The sequence below is a fragment of the Cervus elaphus genome, chromosome 14, assembly GCF_910594005.1.
Source record: "Cervus elaphus chromosome 14, mCerEla1.1, whole genome shotgun sequence".
In the NCBI taxonomy this organism is placed as follows: domain Eukaryota; kingdom Metazoa; phylum Chordata; class Mammalia; order Artiodactyla; family Cervidae; genus Cervus; species Cervus elaphus.
In genome coordinates this window covers 5,383,661-5,406,857 of record NC_057828.1, presented here as the reverse complement: position 1 = coordinate 5,406,857, position 23,197 = coordinate 5,383,661, and the positions used below count along the sequence as shown (strand labels likewise).

The 23,197-nt window shown below is 38.2% G+C and overlaps 1 protein-coding gene across 19 annotated transcripts in view; it reads right to left on the bottom strand.

Moving 5' to 3' along the window:
* Positions 1-1,577: 1,577 nt before the first annotated feature.
* Positions 1,578-23,197, bottom strand: part of ZC3H11A (zinc finger CCCH-type containing 11A) — a 45,823-nt gene continuing 24,203 nt past the window's right edge. For all 19 annotated transcript variants that reach the window (XM_043924670.1, XM_043924674.1, XM_043924677.1 and 16 more), the window contains 13 exons: positions 22,752-22,955; positions 22,512-22,628; positions 22,157-22,237; positions 19,690-19,800; positions 18,821-18,883; positions 17,530-17,628; positions 16,014-16,082; positions 8,098-8,601; positions 7,206-7,285; positions 5,172-5,502; positions 4,483-4,649; positions 3,984-4,051; positions 1,578-3,574 (listed from right to left, as the gene is read on the bottom strand). In XM_043924670.1, coding sequence (XP_043780605.1) covers positions 3,316-3,574; positions 3,984-4,051; positions 4,483-4,649; positions 5,172-5,502; positions 7,206-7,285; positions 8,098-8,601; positions 16,014-16,082; positions 17,530-17,628; positions 18,821-18,883; positions 19,690-19,800; positions 22,157-22,237; positions 22,512-22,628; positions 22,752-22,955 — 2,153 coding nt within the window. In that variant the 3' untranslated portion in view covers positions 1,578-3,315. The remainder of the gene's footprint in view (positions 3,575-3,983; positions 4,052-4,482; positions 4,650-5,171; positions 5,503-7,205; positions 7,286-8,097; positions 8,602-16,013; positions 16,083-17,529; positions 17,629-18,820; positions 18,884-19,689; positions 19,801-22,156; positions 22,238-22,511; positions 22,629-22,751; positions 22,956-23,197) is intronic.

The window sequence follows — 23,197 nt, the reverse complement described above, 5'->3', positions numbered from 1 at the left end:
AACACCTTCCCAGTCGTATCCAACCAGACTTTACTAATAGGCCCACTTAGTGACTCCTATCTTAAAAAATACGTTTTTTTTTTAACCTGAAAAGAATGGAGCCACCTTGGGCTTTTATTTGCCTATTTGGGCAAAAACATAAATTCTTAATTGCTTTTATTTGGGGCCATTTTTATACTCTGACCCTTTTATTGTAAAATGTTAAGAAAATGGCTAAGTATTTTTACATTGATGGCTGTAGCTTTATTTCGCAAATTCAATGAGAATTTTTAATGCAGTCAGATGTATAACTTGTGGATACTTCCACATATTTATTCAGCAGCTTTCAAAGATCTGATTTAATCAAGTTCTTGAAAGGTTCAACAAATCAAACCCAACTGCAGATAAAAAATATACTTTCTTATTGTTATATCTGAAAATACTGATTTTGACACTACAGTGGGGATAAAAAGCAGTAATCTTCCAATGCAGTATAGGATGAATGTCAAACAGATATGTGAATTAACAGGCACGTAATAAGTACTCAGTACATGTTAGCTAGTTTAAAGTGGTGTTACATAGCAACTGAAGACCACACAGTTCCTCCTGGTTCCTGACAAAGCAAATATTTTAAAGAACTGCAGAAATATTCTGGCAAAATGAAGCCACAATTTTAGAAAAGGATCATAAAACTTTGACCAGTATAGAGAACAAGCTTTATTTCTGAAACTGTATTTAAACACTGACCAAAGACTGGCCATGAGGAACATAAACTACGTTCTGGCCATATGAGAGAGGACCACTGGAATTTGAGGTTAAGGCCAGAACTTTGAGGGATCATTTATTGAGACAAACACACAAGCTGCAAGTTATTTTGAAATCTCTGGCTACGGCCAAATTGTACATCTGGACCTTTTTCCTGTTAAAATTGAAAACGATCATCGCTCAAAACTGAATATGCAATCTTTTGCTTTCTGTGAAAAGTTGATTCAATTTGTTGAGGACGACTTTTAGGCTATGTGGAAAAATTTATATTGTGTGTGTGCTCAGTCATGTCTCTGCAACGCCGTGGATGCTGGCCCAGCAGGCTCCTCTGTCCAATCAATTTTCCAGGCAAAAACACTGGAGCAGGTTGCGATTTCCTACTCCAGGGGATCTTCCCAACCCAGGAACTGATTGGCAGGCAGATTCTTTACCACTGCACCATCTGGGAAGGCCTATATTCTTTGGTGGTTAACAAATTTATGTATATTTCCATAACAAAAAACTGGACTTCCCGGAACTAAACATTTCATACATGTGTTCGTGCTTGAAAACTCTAAATTGCTGAAGCCATCTAAGATCATTTCTAAACCCTCTCTTCTTTAAAAGAATTAATGACATTACTTGAGTTAGATTAATAATGGGTAAGCATCACTGTCAGAAAAAAATCCTCACATATGGAGAAGTTTGGCAGTATGTCTTTGTAAAAGGTTTCTAAAGACAAATACAATCTGTGAAATTGGATCACGTATACAAAGGTTCAACAACATTCTAACTGGGCCTCTATTCAGGCAGATCTCAGCCTGAAGTGATGTACGACTACTTAACTCACAACATCAAGGTGTTCCTACACCAGTTTTATTTAAAACACATATAAGTATTTATCTTGCTGTAATGGCAAACTGTTCAAATAATGGTGAACATGAATCACTGACTAACACAAGGCTTTAAATATGAAACAAAACTTTTTTAAAAAAGCAAAAGAATAAAGGTTATATACAAAAGGGACCTGGAATCTACAAGCCAATTCCAGAAATGAAATGAGTAGAAAATCTGTGGTGAAACCAGAACATTTCACCCCTGCTTTGGAGAAGGGCTATTAGACAACATTCAGTCAGCTGAAGATGGACTGGTAGATAAGTATCTATACATAAATTTCAAGTCATTTTTGCTTGTGTAGAATCATCCAGATCTTCCCAAGACTGAATTGGGCAGTCCTGTGGCTTTCTTCCTTTTCATATTCCCAACAAGGCTACATGAGGTTCAACTCTTGATGAGCCGCTTACAACAGCAGTTCCTTAGGAGCCAACATGACAGGTGGGTCAGATTTCCCTATGAGAAACAAAACTGGCCACCTACAGCAAAGTATCAAAATGGGCAGGTCCTTTCCTCTTCCTTTTGATTATGTACAATATGTCTCCTTTCAAGACTATTATCCCCATCATACTTGTTCCTTCACAAGTCTAAACCTTGAGGTGATATGAAGGAGATCAACATCAATAAAAGAAAACTCAATTCAGAAATGAAGAAAACCGGAAGGCATACAATACACCCCCAGAGCATCTTGGTAACTCCTGCTACAGTACGATTCCGGGTACTGCTGTAGTCCATGGTAAGTAAGGGCAGCTTGAGTGAGCTTGTCCTTCCCCCTCAGATGGGTAAAGGGCACCAAATAAATACCGGGCAAGAGGAGTTTGCAAGGAGAATCAGAAATGAAAAAATTAACCAATTTCTATCCCTGTGATAATACAACACTAGAAAGGAAGCAAGTACTGAAGAAGAGAAGGGACAACTTTGTTGCTAAAAAATAAATTCCTGTAACCATTATGTCACCATCTCTTTTTAAGAATCCAGGGAATCCCAGAAATAGAAAATTAGTTTCAGCGGACCCCTGAGGCACTTTAAAGCCTTGAAAAATTACAGTAATAATAAATTAGCTATTGCCCTTCAGAGGCTTACAGAGCAGAAGCATGAAAATCAGGTCCAAAAAGTTATGTCCAGATTACAGGTTTCCTGAGCTGCTCAGCTGTTTCTAAAAGCTTAGTTGAATTCTCCAAATACCTTTAAAAAGACATATAATTTAACACAGACTGAGTGGATTTTTTTTAGTGGTGGCATGAAATTTGGTCCTTAATGGTAGCAGCCGTCTTCACCCTTTTCGAACTCAGGTTAACAATAGGTACATTAAGACAATAGATAAAAGAAATTATACAATAAAGGGAAAAAAGGTAAAAACTGACAAATACCTCAAGGAGTCACTAAGTTTTCTTGCACCCTTTCACTTAGGTCTCCCGCTCAGCCTTTTTGTGGAGAGGGGTAAGACAGAACTTTTTTCTCGAAGATGCTGAACAATGGCATCAAATGGACAAAATGATTACCAAGGGATTTAAAAATCTGACCCCAAGGAATCCAGGACACACGTGGATAATTCAGAGGTACACTTCTGATTTGGGGCAAATTCTAGACTAAAGAAATCATCATTTTGGATAAATGTTATAATAGATGAAACTAAGTCCAGTTTTTTGGTGAGTTTTTTTGTTTGTCTGTTTTGCTTTAAATGTTCTACTACCACCTTCAGCTATCAATCATTTCTGATAGCTCAAGCAGAAGGTCATCTTCATCCTTCCCAGGATCCAGGTCAATCTCAGCTTCTAATTTGCCTCCTGAAATCTCCCATATTAGTTTCTCAAAATCATCCTCCATAGAAAGTGGGGGCTTTCCTGTTGAGGCAGAGCTGAGTCGGCGCGTTTTTGTGGCCATTTGGGACGAGGAAGGGCCAGATACTTCCGGGGTGGGAGGCTCTGAAGAGGACTGGGCTGGAGGCAGTAGAAAACTGTAAGAAAAAAACCCAAAATTATTAGATAACTGCCCTTTTGTGAATGGTTGGCAGGTCAGATCACCTGGTCCCAGGTACACAAAGAATTTTAGTGAAGACTTGTTTTTGAGAAAACACATAAAGAACTATTTTACTGATTTGGGATAAACCAGTTTCATCCTTTAAAGGAGAATTCAGATTGGTGTTTAAAAACATTTTTTTTAATAATACAGGCAAAATACAAACAATACCATCAAAAGAGAACAGCAACCCTGAACATGAGGTTTTCTTGCAGTTAATTTGAAGTTTAACAGATTTACTTAGATGTAGCTAAATTGTAAATATTTCAAATTATCTAGCAGTGTTATTCTCTAGAAAACAAAAACGGTAACAGTGGTCTAAAATTTAATTGCAAGGTATTACCTACCTGTCTCTAGGTTTTTCTGTCTCAGGCACAATGACTGATTTGTCCTCAGAGAGAAGTGGGACAATAGCCTACAAAAGTGAGAGTAAGGTAACTCAGTGGGAAAGTCAGATTTTTAAATTTGAGCAGATTCATTTTCTTTGCTGCCTTCTTAGAATCATGGGGTTGCAAAGTGTCGGACACAACAGAGCAACTTTCACTTTTTTTCACTAGAATCATGGCTACCATTCTTTAAGACTAGGAATCCAAGAATCAATCCAAGAATCAGTAATCCAAAGACAGAATGCACAAATAAGCAAAATATTATAATTAGGCTTAACCCACCCCCCCCAAAAAAAATCCTGCCTAAGCTGTAAATATAAAATATAGTAATTACCTGAACTAAAAAAAATACTTAGGAAGTGACAGAAGATATTACACATAATATAGACAGCTAAAAAAGAATCTTCCCTGCTTTCCTATCACACAGACTAAAGCGCCCCTGAGTTGATCTGCTTCTTACCACAGCTGCTTTTTTGGCTGGGCTTTCCTGCAGGACACTGCTGGAATTGAGTGGCTTCACAGCTGCGATGACAGCAGGGTGGACCTCCATCGCCTTACGTTTTGGGGCCAATTTGGGTGATGAGACAACTTTAACCACAGATGGCTTCACATTCACTTTAGGTTTAGCTATAAGACAGGAAATATCTGATTAAAAGCTAAAATAATCCCCTTTTTACATGGAGAATAAAATTTGGAATATCAAAATTCCTTCTCAGCAACAGTAATGTCACAAATAATTTAAAAACCAACTAAACAAGAAAACCAGATTAAAGATGGCCCATCAGCAATATGTACTACACACAGCCATAAACACACACACACACACATATTTATTTCATGAAACAATTCACTTCAGTGGCTTTTGAATTTGCTACTGCTCTTCATTTCCCCAGTGTTTCTCTCCTTCAAAACCACAGGAAAAAAATGCACCATGCAAAGTTTTAGATAAAGCTTTATAAAGATCAATTTTAAATTGTGAGAAAGGAACTCATCTAGTCTTTTAAAAACAGATTTATCAGAAATATCATTATCCACCTGTGTGACCAGTAAACAAAGGCAAATTAAATTCAAGCCAATTACTGCCAGGCAGTCACTGAAACTTGGTAATTCTGAAATGCTACAGAAAGATGCACTAGTAAAAACACTCACCTTTACTTCGCTTTTCCAAGGGCTGTGTTGCACACTTCACATTCAATACCGAGTCCCCAATCCCTGAGGTTTCCACCTTTGCCTTCTGGGATGACTTTGAAGGAAGCCGTTTAGTCAGGTGCCGTGTGATGCCTAGCACGGTGGTGAGCACAGGTTTCTCTGCTAACTCGGTACTGTAAGAGAGTAAATCTCCCCGAAGGGGTGTCAAAATTGATTTTTCCTTCTGTGAGGCTCCCTTCTCTGGCAGCTTCGGCACATACTTTTCTCTCATTGTCTTACATCTCTTGACTTGAATTTTAGTCATGCCAACTGTTGTGGTCTCATCTGAAGCCTATGGATAAATTTAAATGACAGAATTAAAAATCTAGTACCTCTAACAATCTGTGTGATAATTATTATTTATAAGTCAACAGGCTAACATCTAAGTCAAGCAGTTTCTAGATATGATCCACAATACAAGAGCTTTTGCTTTTTAATTAAACAGAAGTGAAAGTGAGAGTGCTAGCTGCTGAGCCATGTCCTCCTCTCTGCAACCCCGTGGACTGTACTGTCCATGGGGCTCTCCAGGCAAGGAGACCAAAGTGGGTGGTCATTTCATTCTCCAGGGGCTCTTCCTGACCCAGGAACTGCACCCAGGTCTCCCACACTGCAGGCGGATTCTTTACTGTCTGAGCCACCAGGGAAGCCCCCTATTAAATAGAAAACTCAAGATAAAAGACTGAAGATGTGTGGAACAATAAAAACCCACATTCTATAGGTAGACGATCCTGACTGTAAGTCTAATACAAAATGTTTCCTAATCAGACACTTGCACAAAGATTCTGTACAAAGATGTTCACCACCTTAATTGTGTAAAACAAAATCTAGTTCAGAAACAGACTATATTTGAGTAATAGGACACAGCTGCTGCTGCTGCTAAGTCACTTCAGTTGTGTCCAATTCGGTGCGACCCCATAGATGGCAGCCCACCAGGCTCCCCCAGCCCTGGGATTCTCCAGGCAAGAACACTGGGGTGGGTTGCCATTTCCTTCTCCAACGCATGAAAGTGAAAAGTGAAAGTGAAGTCGCTCAGTTGTGTCCGACTCCTAGCGACCCCATGGACTTCAGCCTACCAGGCTCCTCCGTCCATGGCATTTTCCAGGCAAGAGTACTAGAGTGGGGTGCCATTGCCTAAACGACCAGTAAAAGCTATCATCTTAAAGAATCATTAATATGGTAAAGTAGGCTGCAAAATGACACACTGTAGAATTCTCAATTATGCTATAAATATGAGTTAGACATTAAACACATTCACATACGTAAATATATGAAGAAGAGGCTCGAGGGACTTCCCTGCTTGTCCAATGGTTAAGAAGGATCTGCCTTCCAATGCGGGGGATGTGGGCTCAATCCCCGGCTGGGGAAGGAGTCCACATGCGGGGTGGGGGAGGAGGCACTAAGCCTGAGCACCACAAGTGCTGAAACTACTGAGCCCTGGTGGGCACTCACCACAGCTGAAGAGAAGCCCACTCGCCGCAACGAAAAGCCTGCGTGCCGAGATGGAGGTCTTGCATGCCACAACTAACACCACAGGCAGCCAAACAGACAAAAACTAACTGTGGTAACATCTGGATTGTACAATTTAGGGGTTACTTACTCTTAAATCCCAAGTTTTACAAATGAGTAGCATTATTCTGAAAGGCAGGGGAAAAACTTACTTTAAAAAATATTAATGGCCAATTAAAAACAGTTTCCAGTATTCTTGCCTTGAAAATCCCACGGATGGAGGAGGAGCCTGGTGGCCTACAGTCCATGGGGTTGCAGAGTGGGACATGACTGAGCAACTAAAAATTTTCAAAAACAACTTAAAAGGGCACTAAATACTGATACACATAAAAGTATAGAAAACTCTGAAGGAAAATTACAAGCACAGTGAAAGACTGTTAAGCTGATATATCAGTGAAGTGTTAAACAGAAACTTAAAAGAATACTTACCATTCATCTAATCTTTTCCTGCCATGGACAAACCTATAAAATCAATCTAAATAAACCCACCTTTTTAGCTTCTGCTCTAGAAACACTGCTCTGAGAAGCAACATCACTTTCTTCTTGAAGTTTCTTCTCTTCTTTTATACCTAGATTCACATTAAACGCACCATTAATAATTTCATTCATGCTGCAACTTAATAACAGATGAAGTTAAATAAAACTTTTCTCAGAAAAGCAACAAGGGCTCCTCTGGTGTCCTCTTAACAAGGCGGTTAAGAATTCGGCTGCCAATGCAGGAGACACGGGTTCAATCCCTGATCTGGGGAAGATCCCACTTGCCTCGGAACAACTAAGCTCTTATGATAACTACTGAGCCTGAATGCCACAACTACTGAAGTCTGAGCGCCCCAGAGCCTGCGCTCTGCAAGAGAGAGGCCACCACAGGCAGCAGCACACAGGCCACAACCAGCATAGCCCCTGCTCACCACGACCAAAGGAAGCCCGCACGCAGCAACGAAGGCCCAGCACAGCTAAAAATGAAAATAAACCAAGTAAAAAAAAATTTTTTTAAAGAATAAAGATAGGCCATCTAAGACTGTAGACAAAATTTGTTCAGTTCTCATACAGATTCAAAATGCACATTAAGATACCAAAGCTCTATATAACACTGCCATAAAGAAACAGCTTCACTTTTTGCGTGTGGGGGGAGAGGGGAGCGGGGTGCTACGTGGCTTGCAGGATCTTACTTCCCCAACCAGGGATGGAACCCATGTCTCCTTACAGTGGAAGTACAGAGCCCTAACCACTGGACCAGTATAATTTCTTTTAATCCAGTGGTTTTCAAAGTTATCTGAGTAAAGAAAAAGTTCTCACAGAAATCCCACGAATATTGTGTGGAATACTGCCATTTGAAATATTATCTGGGGAAACGGTACTACAGATCAAATTCTTTTGTTACCTGTTTTCTTAGTGATCCGGAGAAGCCGTTTTGCCGCTGGCGTGGCCTCAGGCTGAGGCTGGGAGCTGGTGCTGCTCTCAGAGCTCTGCTGCACCCTGAGAGCCTTCTCCAGTTTAATTTCTTCCAGCGTCTTGATATGCACTTCCTGCATAGACTTTGCTCTACCTGCAGGTTCCTCTGATTGTCCTCTGCTGGCTACAGTGGGTGGCAAAATCACTGTTTTTTTCATTTCATTGTCAGTCTTTAGCTTGACACAGCTCATGTCCTTTTTGCCCTTTTGTCTCTCTGCTTCCTGCTGCCGGTGCTTCTTTTCAGCCAAGACCTCGGAGAACGTTTTGATTCGGATGGTGGAGGAGGTTCTTGCTCCTGATGTAGAATCATCAACTTTTGAAGGTCCTTCTGTCTTGAGTTTAGTTTGCAATTCTCCACGTTTCTGATTGGCTCTTTCAAGAAGAATTTCTTCTAATGTCTTCACATGGATCTCACCAACTTTAGTAACTTTCTCTGTTTTCATGGGGGAAAAACAAATCACTGTATTTGGAGTTCATCTCTTAACAACTTATGATCTCTCTATTCTTGGATCAGGACAGAGTCCAATAAGAGTCGTGTAATTTAGACAAGAAATTAAAATGAACAAAAGCACATTAGTTTCAACCTCAATTTTAGATAGTGGTCCTCAAGGAAAACATGCAGGAGGCAAAAATGACTGATCTGAATTTCTATTCAGAAGTTTATTCTTGAGGATCCTGAAAGCCTTTTACTAGTTGGAGAAGGTTGTCATTATGAATCTTACTAAAAAGAATAAATTAGTTCTTCCATCCATGGATAGATACAAACATCTGCCAGATATTACACTAGAAACATAATGGTAAGCAAAACGCAAACTGCCCACACATGTAGTCTACAGTCTAACAAACCAATAATCAAGCAACAACAAAGTGTGCTAATAATAACAGCTTTGATAAAAGAAGTACAGTTGGCCCTTGAACAATGCAGGGATTATCTGGCCACCAAATCCTGTGCAGTTGAAAACCCCCATATACAACTTTACAATTGGGCTCTGCATTCATGGTTCTGCATCTGTGGATTCAACCAACCATCATAGATCAGGTAGTACTAAGTACTTACTGGGAAAAAAAAATCTGCATATAAGAGGACCCACGCAGTTCAAACCCATGTGGTTGAAGGCAACTAAATAATGTTATGTAGAAGTATACAGCAAGAACATCTAGAGATTGGTTAAGGGGAGCTTTTCAGAGTAAGTAATATTTAAGTGATATTTAAAGAATGAAAAGGAGGTAAAACAGGTTAAGACAGAAGAAAAATGAAAAAGGCCCAGAGATTGGCATGCCACTGAAGAGTTATTTTTCACAATACATTAATCATTCTTTATGTGTTTAACTAAAGAGCAAATTTCATATTTGGCAGGGGTTAAAGAAAGAAATAATGAAGTAATGTGAGAAAAATAAGAATATGGAGATTATACACACACATATTTAATCACTAAATAACACCTTTTAATGAAACACCAAAAACAAGAAATATCTTCTACAACCTTAAACATACCACATTCTGTCTCATCTTTTGAATCTTTGAAAATGTTGTCCCTTCTACATGGAATAGTCCCTATTGGTCACACTTCTGCTACCTAGTTAAAGGAAGCTCAGCTTAGAACCTGACATCCTCCAGTCTAGTTTGTTTCTCTGATCACAGTACTGATCACACAGTACATTAATTGCTTATATTTCCACTTCGTGAAAACAGTGACTATATTTGTTTTAGTATAGAACCTATTACAGGGGAAGCACTCACTCACTGATATTTCTAAAGTTTTTTTAAATAAAAATTCTTCAATTTCAAGATGGTAATCTGATCTCAAAATTATCACTTTAAGAAAGTACATGAACGGTGAAAGACCCCATTTCCCTACACTTCAAAATTTCATCAAAACAACAGAGAAGACATTAAAGGAATAAATCCACAATAGCAATGGAAAACAAGGATGCCAGTGGCAGAACATAAATCTTGAGAAATTTGAGACAGAAAGATGTCTGAAATTACAGAAACAGAAGAACAGATAAAAGTATAGGAGTGAGATCTGTTCTATCTCAAAGAGACAAAAAAATCTGCCAAACAAGTATGAAAACTAACAGTGGTAGAAATAAAGGATGATTTACAGAACAGTTGGGTCAATGGAGACCTTCTCCTAAGAACTGCTCTCTAAAAAGAGAAGACTCCATAGGGAAAGGAAGCACATTATAACGACGTTGGGTAGAAGAGAAGTAAAACATGGAAATTTCAGGCTTTCCCAAATGCCAAGCAAAAAAAGGAGAGATGAGGGAGAAAAGGAAAAAGCAAAGCTAGAAAACAGTTAGTTGCACTCTGAAAATAAACAAAGACTTTTTTACTGTAGCAATTACATGAGCCCTCAGCCTTCTAGCCTATAACCAACATAAGACACCACTTGGTGTACTCTCTCTCACTTATACAGATAGGTCTCCCAGCCAGGAAAAAGACCTTTAGAATCACAGAAGAAACCTAAACCTAAACTGTGAAAAAGCAACATTAAAAATGAACCAAAAAACAAAAACAAAACCCAGAATGAAGATAAGCAGTGAAGACAAAATAACACACTCATTAAAAGAAAAGAGTCAAATTAGAAACCCACATCAATAAAACAGAATAGATAGCTCAGAAATAAATTCACATACCTACAGTCAACTAATCTTTGACAAAGGAGGCAAGAATATACAATGGAGAAAATACAGTCTCTTCAGCAAGCGGTGCTGGGAAAGTTGGACAGCTGCTCGCAAATCAATGAAGTCAGAACACACTCACATACCACATACAAAGAAAAACTAAAAAAAAAAGAAGAAAAACTCAAAATGGCTTAAAGGTTTATTAATATAAGACATGACACCATAAAACTCTTAGAAAAGAACACTGGCAAAACATTCTCTGACATAAAATTGTACCAGTTTTCCTAGGTTGGTCTCCCAAAACAAAAGAAATAAAAGCAAACAAAAACAAAACCACCAAATGGGACCTAACCAAACTTACAAGCATTTGTATAGCAAAGGAAACCATAAACAAAAAGACAACCTACAGCCTGAGAGAAAAATATGTGCAAATAATGCAATCAGCAAGGGCTTAATTTCCAAAATATATAAATAGCTCATACAACTCAATGATAAAAAACAAACAACCCAATAGAAAAATGGGCAGAAGACCTAAATAGACATTTCTCCAAAGAACATATACAGATAGCTGACCAACAGGCATATGAAAAGATGCTCAACATCAATAATTATTAGAGAACAGCAAATCAAAACGATAGTAAGGTACTACACCTCACACTGGTCAGGATGGCCATCATCAAAAAGTTGAAAATAACAAATGCTGGAGAGGGTGTGAAGAAAAGGGAACCCTCCTACACTGTTGGTGGGAATGTAAACTGCTGCAGCCGCTATGGAAAACAGTATGAAGCGTCCTCAAAAAACGAAAAACAGAGTTGTCACATACCCTGCAACCTCACTCCTGGGCACACATATGAAGAAAGCTGAATTCAAAACTGTTAAGGCACCTCAGTACTCATTGCAGCACTGCTTCCAATAGCCAAGACATGGAAGCAACTTAAATGTCCACTGACAGATGAAAGGATAAAGATGTGACACACAGCTACCAGGAGTACTACTTGGTCATAACAAAGAATGAAGTACCGCCATGTACAGCAACACGGATGGACCTAGAGACTGGACCTATCGTAATAAATGAAGGATACCAGAAAGAGAAAGACAAACACTATACACTGTTACTTATATATGTCAACTAAAATACGACACAAATGAACTTATCTACAAACAGAAACAGACTCAAGGACATAGAAAACAGACCTGTGGCCCTGCCAGGGCAGGGGGCAGGGGGGTGCTGGCGTGGGTAGAAGAGGGATGCACTGGGAGTTTGGAATTAGGAGATGCAAACTATTACACATGGAATGGATAAGTAACAAAGTGCTTCCTATCATGCACCACAGGACACTATATTCAATATGCTGCAATAAACCACAATGGAACAGAATATGAAAAAGGATATGTAGATATGTGTAACTAAATCACTTTGCTGTATAGCAGAAATTAATGCAACATTGTAAATCGAGTATACTTCAACAAATTAAAAAAAACTTTAGAACTGTGAGATATCAAGCTATGGAAAAGGACAAATCAGAGAACTAAGTAAGAAAAGTTATTGAAAAATAAAAATCCAAGTGACAAAATAAATCTAACCAAAAAAAAAAAAAAAACACTGCAAGGCCAGCAGAAAATCAGCCATCTAGAATAGGGTCAGCAAACAAATCTGGTCATGATCTATATTTCATAAATAAAGCTTTACTGGAACACAGCCACACTGGTTTATTTATATACTGCAAACGGCTACTTTCACACTAGTGGAAGAGTAGTTGCAGCAAGAGACTGTGGACCTCAAGCCTAAAATATTCACCATCCAATCCTTCACACCATACTGTGCTCACTCACCTAGAGCCAGACATCCTGGAATGTGAAGTCAAGTGGGCATTAGGAAGCATCACTACGAACAAAGCCAGTGGATGTGATGGAATTCCAGTTGAGCTATTTCAAATCCTGAAAGAAGATGCTATGAAAGTGCTGCACTCAATATGCCAGCAAATGTGGAAAACTCAGCAGTGGCCACAGGACTGGAAAAGGTCAGTTCTCATTCCAATCCCTAAGAAAGGCAATGCCAAAGAATGCTCAAACTACCGCACAATTGCACTCATCTCACATGCTAGTCCAGTAATGCTCAAAATTCTCCAAGCCAGGCTTCAGTAATACGTGAACCGTGAACTTCCAGATGTTCAAGCTGGATTTAGAAAAGGCAGAGGAACCAGAGATCAAATTGCCAACATCTGCTGGATCACTGAAAAAGCAAGAGAGTTCCAGAAAAACATCTATTTCTGCTTTATTCACTATGCCAAAGCTTTTGACTGTTTGGATCACAATAAACTGTGGAAAATTCCGAAAGAGACGGGAATAGCAGACCACCTGACCTGCCTCTTGAGAACCTGTATGTAGGTCAGGAAGCAACAGTTAGAACTGGACACGGAACAACAAACTGGTTCCAAATAGGAAAAGGAGTACGTCAAGGCTGTATATTGTCACCCTGCTTATTTAACTTATATGCTGAGTACGTCATGAGAAATGCTGGGCTGGAGGAAGCACAAGCTGGAATCAAGATTGCTGGGAGAAGTATCAATAACCTCAGATATGCAGACGACACCACCCTTATGGCAGAAAGTGAAGAAGAATTAAAGGGCCTCTTGAGGAAAGTGGAGGAGGAGAGTGAAAAAGCTGGCTTAAAGCTCAACATTCAGAAAACTAAGATCATGGCATCTGGTCCCATCACTTCATGGCAAAGAGATGGGGAAATAGTGGATTTTATTTTTCTGGCAAATAGATGGGGAAACAGCTGATTTTACTTTTCTGGGCTCCAAAATCACTGCAGATGGTGACTGCAGCCATGAAATTAAAAAGATGCTTACTCCTTGGAAGGAAAGTTATGACCAACATAGACAGCATATTAAAAAGCAGACATTACTTTGCCAACAAAGGTCCATCTAGTCAAGGCTATGGTTTTTCCAGTGGTCATGTGTGGATGTGAGAGTTGGACTATAAAGAAAGCTGAGCGCCGAAGAATTGATGCTTTTGAACTATGGTGTTGGAGAAGACTCTTGAGAGTCCCTTGGACTGCAAGGAGATCCAACCAGTCCATCCTAAAGGAGATCAGTCCTGGGTGTTCACTGGAAGGACTGATGTTGAAGCTGAAACTCCAATACTTTGGCCACCTCATGCAAAAAGCTGGCTCATTTGAAAAGACCCTGATGCTGGGAAAGATTGAGGCAGAAGGGTACGACAGAGAATGAGATGGTTGGTTGGCATCACTGACTTGATGGACATGGGTTTGGGTGAACTCCGGGAGTTGGTGAATGACAGGGAGGCCTGGCATGCTGCGGTTCATGGGGTCACAAAGAGTCAGACACGACTGAGCAACTGAACTGAACTGAAACCTTCATAAAAAAAGCACGTCAATTCTTAATCCAGAAAACAGCCAAGGAAAAATAACAGAAAGTGAGGCAAAAAGCAAAGGAACGGAAAGCATGAAGGCAAGGTTAAGACATGTGGAGTATATGTCCGAAAGTTCCCACATCTAGTAAGAATTTCATAAAGAGAAAACATAAAAGGGTGGAGAGGACATAGTCGGAGAAGTTAGAGGAATATTTTCTACAATTAAGAAAGTTAAATCCTTAAAGATTCAGAACTCCCACTGAACATTAAGCATAATGAAAAGATCCATGTTTAGATCTATCATACCAAAGTCCTAGCGTAACAGGAAGAAATAGAAAACTCTCAAAGTAGGAAGAATCACCAGCTAGAATCAAGACTGCTAGGAGAAATATCAGTATCTGAGGCTTCAGATATACAGATGATACCACCCCAATAGCAGACAGTGATAAGGAACTAAAGATGAGGGTGGAGGAGGAGAGTGAGAAAGTTGGCTTAAAACTCAACATTCAAAAAACTAAGGTCACGGCATCTGGTCCCATGACTTCACTGCAAATATAAGAGGAAAAACTGGAATTAGTGACAGATTTTATTTTCTTGGCTCCAAAATCACTGTGGACGGTGACTGCAGCCATGAAATTAAAGATGCTTGCTCATTGGAAGGAAACCTATTACAAACCTAGACAATGTATTAGAAAGCAGAGACAAAGATTCGTATAGTCCAAGGTATATGGACTGCTTGGCTGACAAAGATCCGTATAGTCCAAGCTATGGTTTTTCCAGTACTCATGTATGGATGTGAGAAATGGACCATAAAGAAGGCTGAGAGTCAAGGAATTGGTGTTTTAGAACTGCGGTGCTGGAGAACACTCTTTTGACAGTCCCTTGGACTGCAAGGAGATTAAATCAACTAAACCTAAAGGAAAGCAACTCTGAATATTCACTGGAAGGACTGATGCTGAAGCTGAAGCTCCAATACTTTGGCCAACTGATGCAAAGAGTCGACTCAGTAGAAAAGATCCTGATGCTGGGAAAAACTGAAGGCAAAAGGAGACTGCGGCAGAAGTTGAGACCGTTAGATAGCATCAGACTCAATGGACAGGAATTTGAGTAAACTCCAGGAGACAGTGAAGAAGGACTAGGAATCCTGGTGTGCTGCAGTCCATGGGATCACAGAGTTGGACATGACTTAGCAACTGAACAACAACAACAAAAATTAGAGAACAGGAGGAAATTAAATGAAAAAATTAAAATTACTTAAATTAAAAATTAAAATTTTATTTTTTTTATTAACACCCAGATAAAAACCCAATGTTAACACTTTGGTGTATTTTTCTTCCTAGGCATTTAGTTTTATTTTTATAAAACTGGAAATCATCTCATACATAAGGACATTTTCTGAGGAATACGTTTCTATAAGAAAATAAACTTTATTACCCACCTCTCACCAGAAAAGTTTATGTTGCTCTAAGTCAAAAGCACTATGTGTTCTTTCATAACCTTTCTTCATTCAAAACAAGGGGCTAAGTTTCCCATATCATTATTGTTCAGAATATGACTTTTCATGACAGCAACTATTTTAACACATAACCATCTTAATTCCTTTTTGTTGAATAGATTATTTCTAGCTTCCAGTTATTACTGCTATCATAAAAGAATCATGTTGCCATCTTTAACCACAAAAAGAGAATTCATACCAGTGAGAAAAATATTACTTAAAAAACAAACAAATCCATACACACACAAAAAAACCCATAACCTTCAACCTAACTCAAAATGTAAACTAGAGAAAAAGATTCTTAAAGGAAAACTTATCAGGAGCTGGCATTAGGGTTTACCTACCTGCTGCTTCCTCACTGTTTGGACCAGTCGACATGCCTAATCGCTCCTTCAGAGACTTGGAAACTTGGACTGTTTAAAAAAAGAAAAAGATTAAAAAAAGAAGTTAGACTTCTTACAGATCAAAAATCTTTTTCAAAGGTTACAAATCAGACTTATACTTGTTTTCTAAGGAAAATGCTTTTGAAAAATCTCTTTAGGTCTTCAACACTTGTCTTCTTCACAGTACAGGTAAGATTTATAGAAAATCATGGAATATCTAGAGTACTTTGGAAAGCTCAAAAAAACAAAAAAAGTCACCTCCTTACATCTGAAAAGCAGAAACTACTTAATTTTGGGGAGTAGTTTTGCTATTGTATGATATTCTGAAATCTTATTGGCATCAAAAAGTACTCTGCCTTTTGAAATACACTCTTTAGCTATGAGTCTTCAATGTAATTAATAGGCAATGGGGAAGAAAATTTGATTGCAAAGAAAGAAAGCAATTTCTGTTTACAGGTCTGAGAATATAAGAAAGAATATAGACCAAACAAGAAGGTCTATTTATCAAAGCCTCTTGTGCTGGGGAAGACGTGGGAAGAAGTTTCTTATCTTCAGGAGAAGTTAAAACTAAATACAAGAAGGAAAAAACACCTTATTTATTTATTTAGTACTTAACACGACTGTTTCAACTGCATGTCATATAAGGGGAAAATATAAAAACCCAACCACTTACTTCTTTCTATACATAAAACTTCAAGTATAAAATCATTCTAACTCCCAAATATCTCTCAGATTAGCCCACACTGCTTCATACCAACTTCTAGAACGCTAAATCTACACCACTACCTCCTCTTGCCTGTATTACAGGAAGGAGTGCTAACTCCTTCCTGGAGAGCACTCTTAACCCTCTTCTCCATACTTTAGACAGGGTGGTGGTTCTAAAATGCCTGTCTGGGCACCCTGATCCTTGTTTGCTACTATAAGCCCAAACTCTCTAGTATTTTAAGCCATGTTAGGCTTAAAAGACTGTATGACCAGTCAGTCCCTTCATCCTCTCCCATTATGCTCCTTTCCAATTCTGATTTAGCCACAATTGAGTCCCTTGAGCTCTGTGCCTTGTACGTATTACACTCTCAGCCTCTAATCCTTCAACTTTGGCAGGATAAGCCATGTTTCAGGTCTAAGTGTCAACATCACTTCCTCTGGGAAACTTCACTGACAGACGGTGCGATCAGGTGCCCTTCCTGTGCGCTCCCGTAACACTAGGCACTGTCTCTGTCACAGAACGTATCACAACGTATGTAAGTATTCCTATCTACCATGATCTACAAGCTCCTGAAGCCTGTGATGGTGTTTTTCACCCAACAGTGACCTAGGATCTAGCAGAGCAAACCTTCAAATGTTTGCTGCATGAAACAGACATGAGAAGATAATCATCTAATCTACTTGAGCAAAAAGAATGACAACCCATACCTGTTAACAGCACAACAGTCAAGCACCAGGATCACACACACAAGGGGTATTAGGACACGGGTACCTTTCTTTGGTGCTTTGTCAGTGTTCGTCTCTGGAGCTTCGATTTTCCTCCCCAGCCTTTGTGCAAGGCTACGCTTTAATGGGGGATCACTGTCACCACCTACAAACAGAGGGAACTCAGCTGAAGATTTCAAGGCAACTCTCAGCAAGGTCAAGAAATACAATATAGAATAATTCTGCACGTTTTCTGCATGTATATGATGTGTTCACCTTCTAGCTTCCTTATGACTCAATGTTAGAAAAGGAATAAAAATATACCAGAAAAAAGAGAAGGAAGACAAAAAATTAGAAAGCACAAACTAACATTTACCAAATAACTAAAACTGGAGGATTATAAACCCTGATTCAAGCCCAAATTCAAGATTTAGAAATATATGAAAAAAAATTCTTCATGCACAAAAAACTCTTTAACTGGCCAACTGCTGAAATCTAGGTAGATTTTGTGATTAAATGCAATGGGGATGATTAGGAATATAGCAAAAGAACCATAAAATTTAAAAATTTCCTGTGACATCAAGACTCCAAAGGGCAAAACCCCATTTTCTTCAATTTCAGGTAAGAAAGCTAAGATTGTGAAAGATGCTGTATCTTACCCCCAAGTTACCAGTCAGTGATAGGGCCAGGACCTAAACCAAGATTCCTAACTCCTGGTTTATTACATTACACTGGTCAATACAAGCTATTTAAATGTCAGAAGTTTTTAAAAACTATTCTTTGGATCACTTAACTGAAGATAAACCTTAGCAGGGTTCTGTAAAAACTTTAAAGACCCTATACAGAGTATACTTTTCTGTCTCCTCTTATTTATACTTTAAATATACAACCAAAAAATCACAAAGTTAACACATATGCTGACATTAAGAGATTAATTCCATAATTTTTTACCTAAAATTTCTCAGGCAGCAAGAATGGTATAAAACAAAACACAAAACAGGTAAGATTTCATATGCATAAGCACATAAGACTATGAAAGAAGCTCTGGAGTCATTAAGATTTTCAAAATAACTCTCTTGAGACAGACACACTAAAGTCACTACACAATAATTTAGTTACATGGTAAAATACTTCCCCTAGGTATAAAACAGCACTAATAAATTCAAGAACAACTTTAAATTGGTATGACTTTGCACATGTTAAATACATAAAAATATTTTATACATGCTTTCAGCCAGAAATATAAGGCTGTCAATATCAACATTGACTGGGCATCCGTATAAAGAGAATTTTAGAAGAGATATCAAGTAATGCACAAGCAAGCAGAAAACAAAGGATATGCATAAAACTTATCTCACCTACTGAAAATTTTCGTTTCCCCAGTCTCTCGGTTAGACTCAATCTTACCAGAGGTTCATCCCCTAAAATGGCAAAAACAGAATTTCTCTATCATTATCCAATTTTTCCTGTATTCAATAACTACTAATGGATACAAAGTATGCTCTGATATTAAGAAAATCTCTTGGAAATCAGAACTCAGTCTTGAGAAATAAAGACTACTGACATTTAAAGGGGAAAAAAAAAATCAACCTACTGAGTAATAATTCAAATAACCAAATGAACAGTCCAAAGGAAGCAATAACACAGTCCCAATTATTAACAGTGACCAAGAATACAAAGACAAGCTGTATCTAACCAACTGGTTACAAAACCCAAGCTGTATTTCTGCTTGTACACTTCCATATATTAAATAAAAGCATACTTTACTTCACTGCTAACTCTCCTATATAACCTTCCTTGATCCAGCAAGAAGTGAGCTCTTAATCTTTTGTTGTCTGAATGACACAAATACTTAAATGTATCTGCATACTATAATTACTTCCATCATATTCCTTATCAGACTTAAAGCTACTAAAGGAAAAAACTTTTACATTTCTCTCTAAATGAAAGGGTTTATTATAGTTCTTTACCTACAATGGGCAGTCAATAAATTGGTTGGATAAAATGAACAATGTAAAACTTAAATATATAAATATGAAAGCTGCATGATTAACAATTTCAACCTTTTAATAAAACAGTAGAGTCAAATGCACTAATTCTCATCCTTCTATCCAATCAACATACTCAAAATCTCCCTGCAAATCCACCAATAACACCAAACCCAAGGATTCTGCTCTCCCACTTAAAAGTAGTAACTTATAACTCTTCAGATCTACCTATACCTCACCTTGCTTGTTGGACAGAGTTACTGTCCTCACCACAGTCCGGACATTCTCTTTTTCAGGACCTGGCATGGGCTGTGACTGGAGTAAAAGACTAGAAACTCCGGAAGAACCTTCTAAATAAAGAAAGTCAAAGAACAGTAAATAATTCATGAAAAATGAAGCTATCATAAATCAAGAGATTTTGCTTTTTGAGACCAGGTAAGTCCAATACAAACCACTGGACTTCAAGCCAAGCAATCTTTCTGTTCCTGTTTGCCTACAGTGAAATGGGAGTAGGGAAAGGGAGATAGTCTTATTTCTTATCTGCCTTTGGCACAATGTGAAAATAAAATATAAAACTGTTCTGAGTTACTCAGGCACTCAATCTACTTTCATTTACTTACTAGTAAGGCTAACGTTATACTGAAGTTAACCTCAGAAGCACATCAGCTATTAGGTGTGTCAATTCACTTTTTTCCATCTATACTCAATCATCTGCAAAACATAACTCCAAAGCGGCTACAGAACAAGCTCTAACAAGGTACTTAGAACCAATCATCTGATTCTCTCTAAATACATTTTACACGGTATCTACTAGGTTGGTACAAACGTAATTGCGGTTTCAGACCATGAAGTTTAAATCAGTATAACTAGTCTCAAACATATCTTTATTAACCAAAATAGGAACCATTATAATTAATACATTTTTTGCCAATGAGAAATAAGTTTATTCCTGTAGTGTAAAAACACATGCATTCGATGAACTCTTGAAAAGCATTTTCTGCATCCTGCTGGTTGTAAAACCATTTTCCTTGCAAAAAGCTGTCAAGGTACTTAGAAGTGGTTATCGGTTGGCAAGAGGTCAAGTGAGTATGGAAGATGAGGCAAAACTTCACAGCCCAATTTTGTTCAGCTTTTGAAGCACTGCTGTGGAGAAGAACTGGGCCCTTTCTGTTGACCAATGTCAGTTGCAGGCATTGGGGTTTTCGGTGCACCTCACTGATTTGCTGAGCATACTTATCAGATGTAATGGATTCAGTGGGATTCAGAAAGCTGGAGTGTATCAAACCGGCAACAGACCACAAAAGAGTGACCGTGACCATTTTTTGGTGCACGTGTGGCTTTGGAAGTCCTTTGGAGCTTCTTCTCAGTCCAACCACTAAACTGCTGCCAGTTGTCATGTACAATCCAATTTTTGTTACATGTGATCGAGGAATGTGTACATATATGTTACATATGATCAAGGAATGGTTCGTTGTCATTGTGTAGAATAAGAGATCACACTTCAAAATGACGATTTTTTTGGTTTTTGGTCAGCTCATGAGGTTCCCACTTATCAACTTTCTTCACCTTTCTCATTTGCTTCAAATGCCAAATGACCACAGAATGATCATCACTGAGTTCCTTGGCAACTTCTCATGGAGCTGTAAGAGGATCAGCTTCAATGACTGCTCTCAGTTGGTCGTTGTCAACTTCTTTTTTTTTTATTTATTTTTATTAGTTGGAGGCTAATTACTTTACAATATTGTAGTGGTTTTTGTCATGCATTGACATGAATCAGCCATGGATTTACATGTATTCCCCATCCCGATCCCCACTGTCAACTTCTGATTAGTTGTCCACTATGATCTTCCTTTTCAAGTCTCCTTTGCAAAACTTCTTGAACCACCACTGCACTGTATGCTTGTTAGCAGTTCCAGGGCCAAACATGTTGCTGATATTGAGAGTTGACTCTGCTGCTTTATGACTCATTTTGAACTTGAATTAAGAAAATTACTTGAATCTGCTTTTTGTCTAACACCATTTCCCTAGTCTAAAATAAATATCAAATACATAGCAAGTAATAAGTCACTAGCAAAAAACAAAGTGAGAAATGAACATTAAAATGATGTATAACACACATTTGAGAATGTATCCCAATATCAAACAGCAAAGTTCAATAATGTAAAATCGCAATTACTTTTGCACTAACCTAATATGAAATACAGATCAACCAAACTAAGGCAAGCGTTAGAAGAAAATTCTAGCAGTTCCTGAGGAAGAATTCACCTACTACAAAATAAAGTTTTTCCTCTTTTAATAATAGTTTAGGGAATTCCCTGGAGGTTCAGTGGTTAGGACTCTGAGCTGTCACTGCAGGGCACATGGGTTCAATCCCTAGTCAGGGAACCAAGATCCTGCAAGCCATGCAATGTGGCCAAAAAAAAAAAAAAAAAGAAGAGTTTATATGCTACTCTTTAGAGTTATATTTCTCAAAATAAACAAGTTCTTTCAGGTTTTTTATTGTACCTGCCTAGCTCTGAATAGTTAGGGACTGAAACACAGCTGCAATGGTTTAAAAAGGCAACTATGATTTAAACAAGACTATGTTTTAATTCAAACAAGCCACAAACATCAAAATCTATTTGCTCATTTTGGTTGGTGCCAAGTGTCTTTTTAGTCTTCTCTAGCAACATTCAATCCTCCATGTCAAAACTCCTGAAAACTCACCACCTTGCTTCTTTGATTTTTCCTTCATTTTCTTTGATTTAATTTCTTCAAGAGTTTTTATTCCAAAATTCAAACTTTCACCTAGGAACACAAATAGCAACCACATGAAGAACTAGCACCATTTCACCCTTGCATTTTATCTGTACACACACATCCAGCATTCAAATGTTTTCTCAATGAAGAAGAGAAAGGATATGTAAGTGTGTGTGTGTGAATGAGTGTAATGGACACAAGCAAGAGGGAGGTGCTGGTAATCATGAACTAAATTTCAAAGGTATTTAAAATAGTCTGGACATATTCAATAGTGCTGTAAGATTTATGAGCAGAAACTAGCTTCAAAATAGCCCCTTCTTACCTTGTTTTAAATTGACCCCAGGTTTCCGGGTAGAAGTCATTCGTAATCCATTATGAACTTCGAGAGTTGGTTGCAGGGTAGGTGTTTTGGTTTCATCACCTTCCTCAGAAAACTGATCTATATTGTCAACATTTAAGGCAAATTTCCAATTAAAAAACAGATGTAGAGTTTCAAGTCTGATGCTAACTCACTAAGTTACCCTGGTCCTTTACTTGTCCTAAAGAAAGAGCTAAAGCTCACCGTCATCGTCTTCGTCATCGTCTGCAGCATTGATCACCACTGGTGGGTGTGTAGGGCTGGGGACGTTTTCTGAACTTTCTACTTTCATAACACTTCGCAGCTGAGGAGAGGGATTAGACTGAACAGATAATTTGCTCTGCTGAACTGTGAGCTGGCTAGCTTTCACTTCCTCTTCTGGTGACTCAGGCACAGTGGGCAACACAGCTAGACATAAAAAATTAGTTGTAAATAAAAAAAAAAATAGTCCCAATTCATCAAAAAAATCTCCAACTATCTATAATAAGCTTGGTGATTTGAGCACTGTCTTTTTTTAATGTATGTCTTTTAATTAAATTTTTAATTAAATTTTTAATCTTCCCAATTAGGTTCTAAACTACCAGGAAGGAAAATGTGGCTTCTAGCTAAAAATTATTCACTTCATGTAAACACAAAGTGGGCACTCAAGA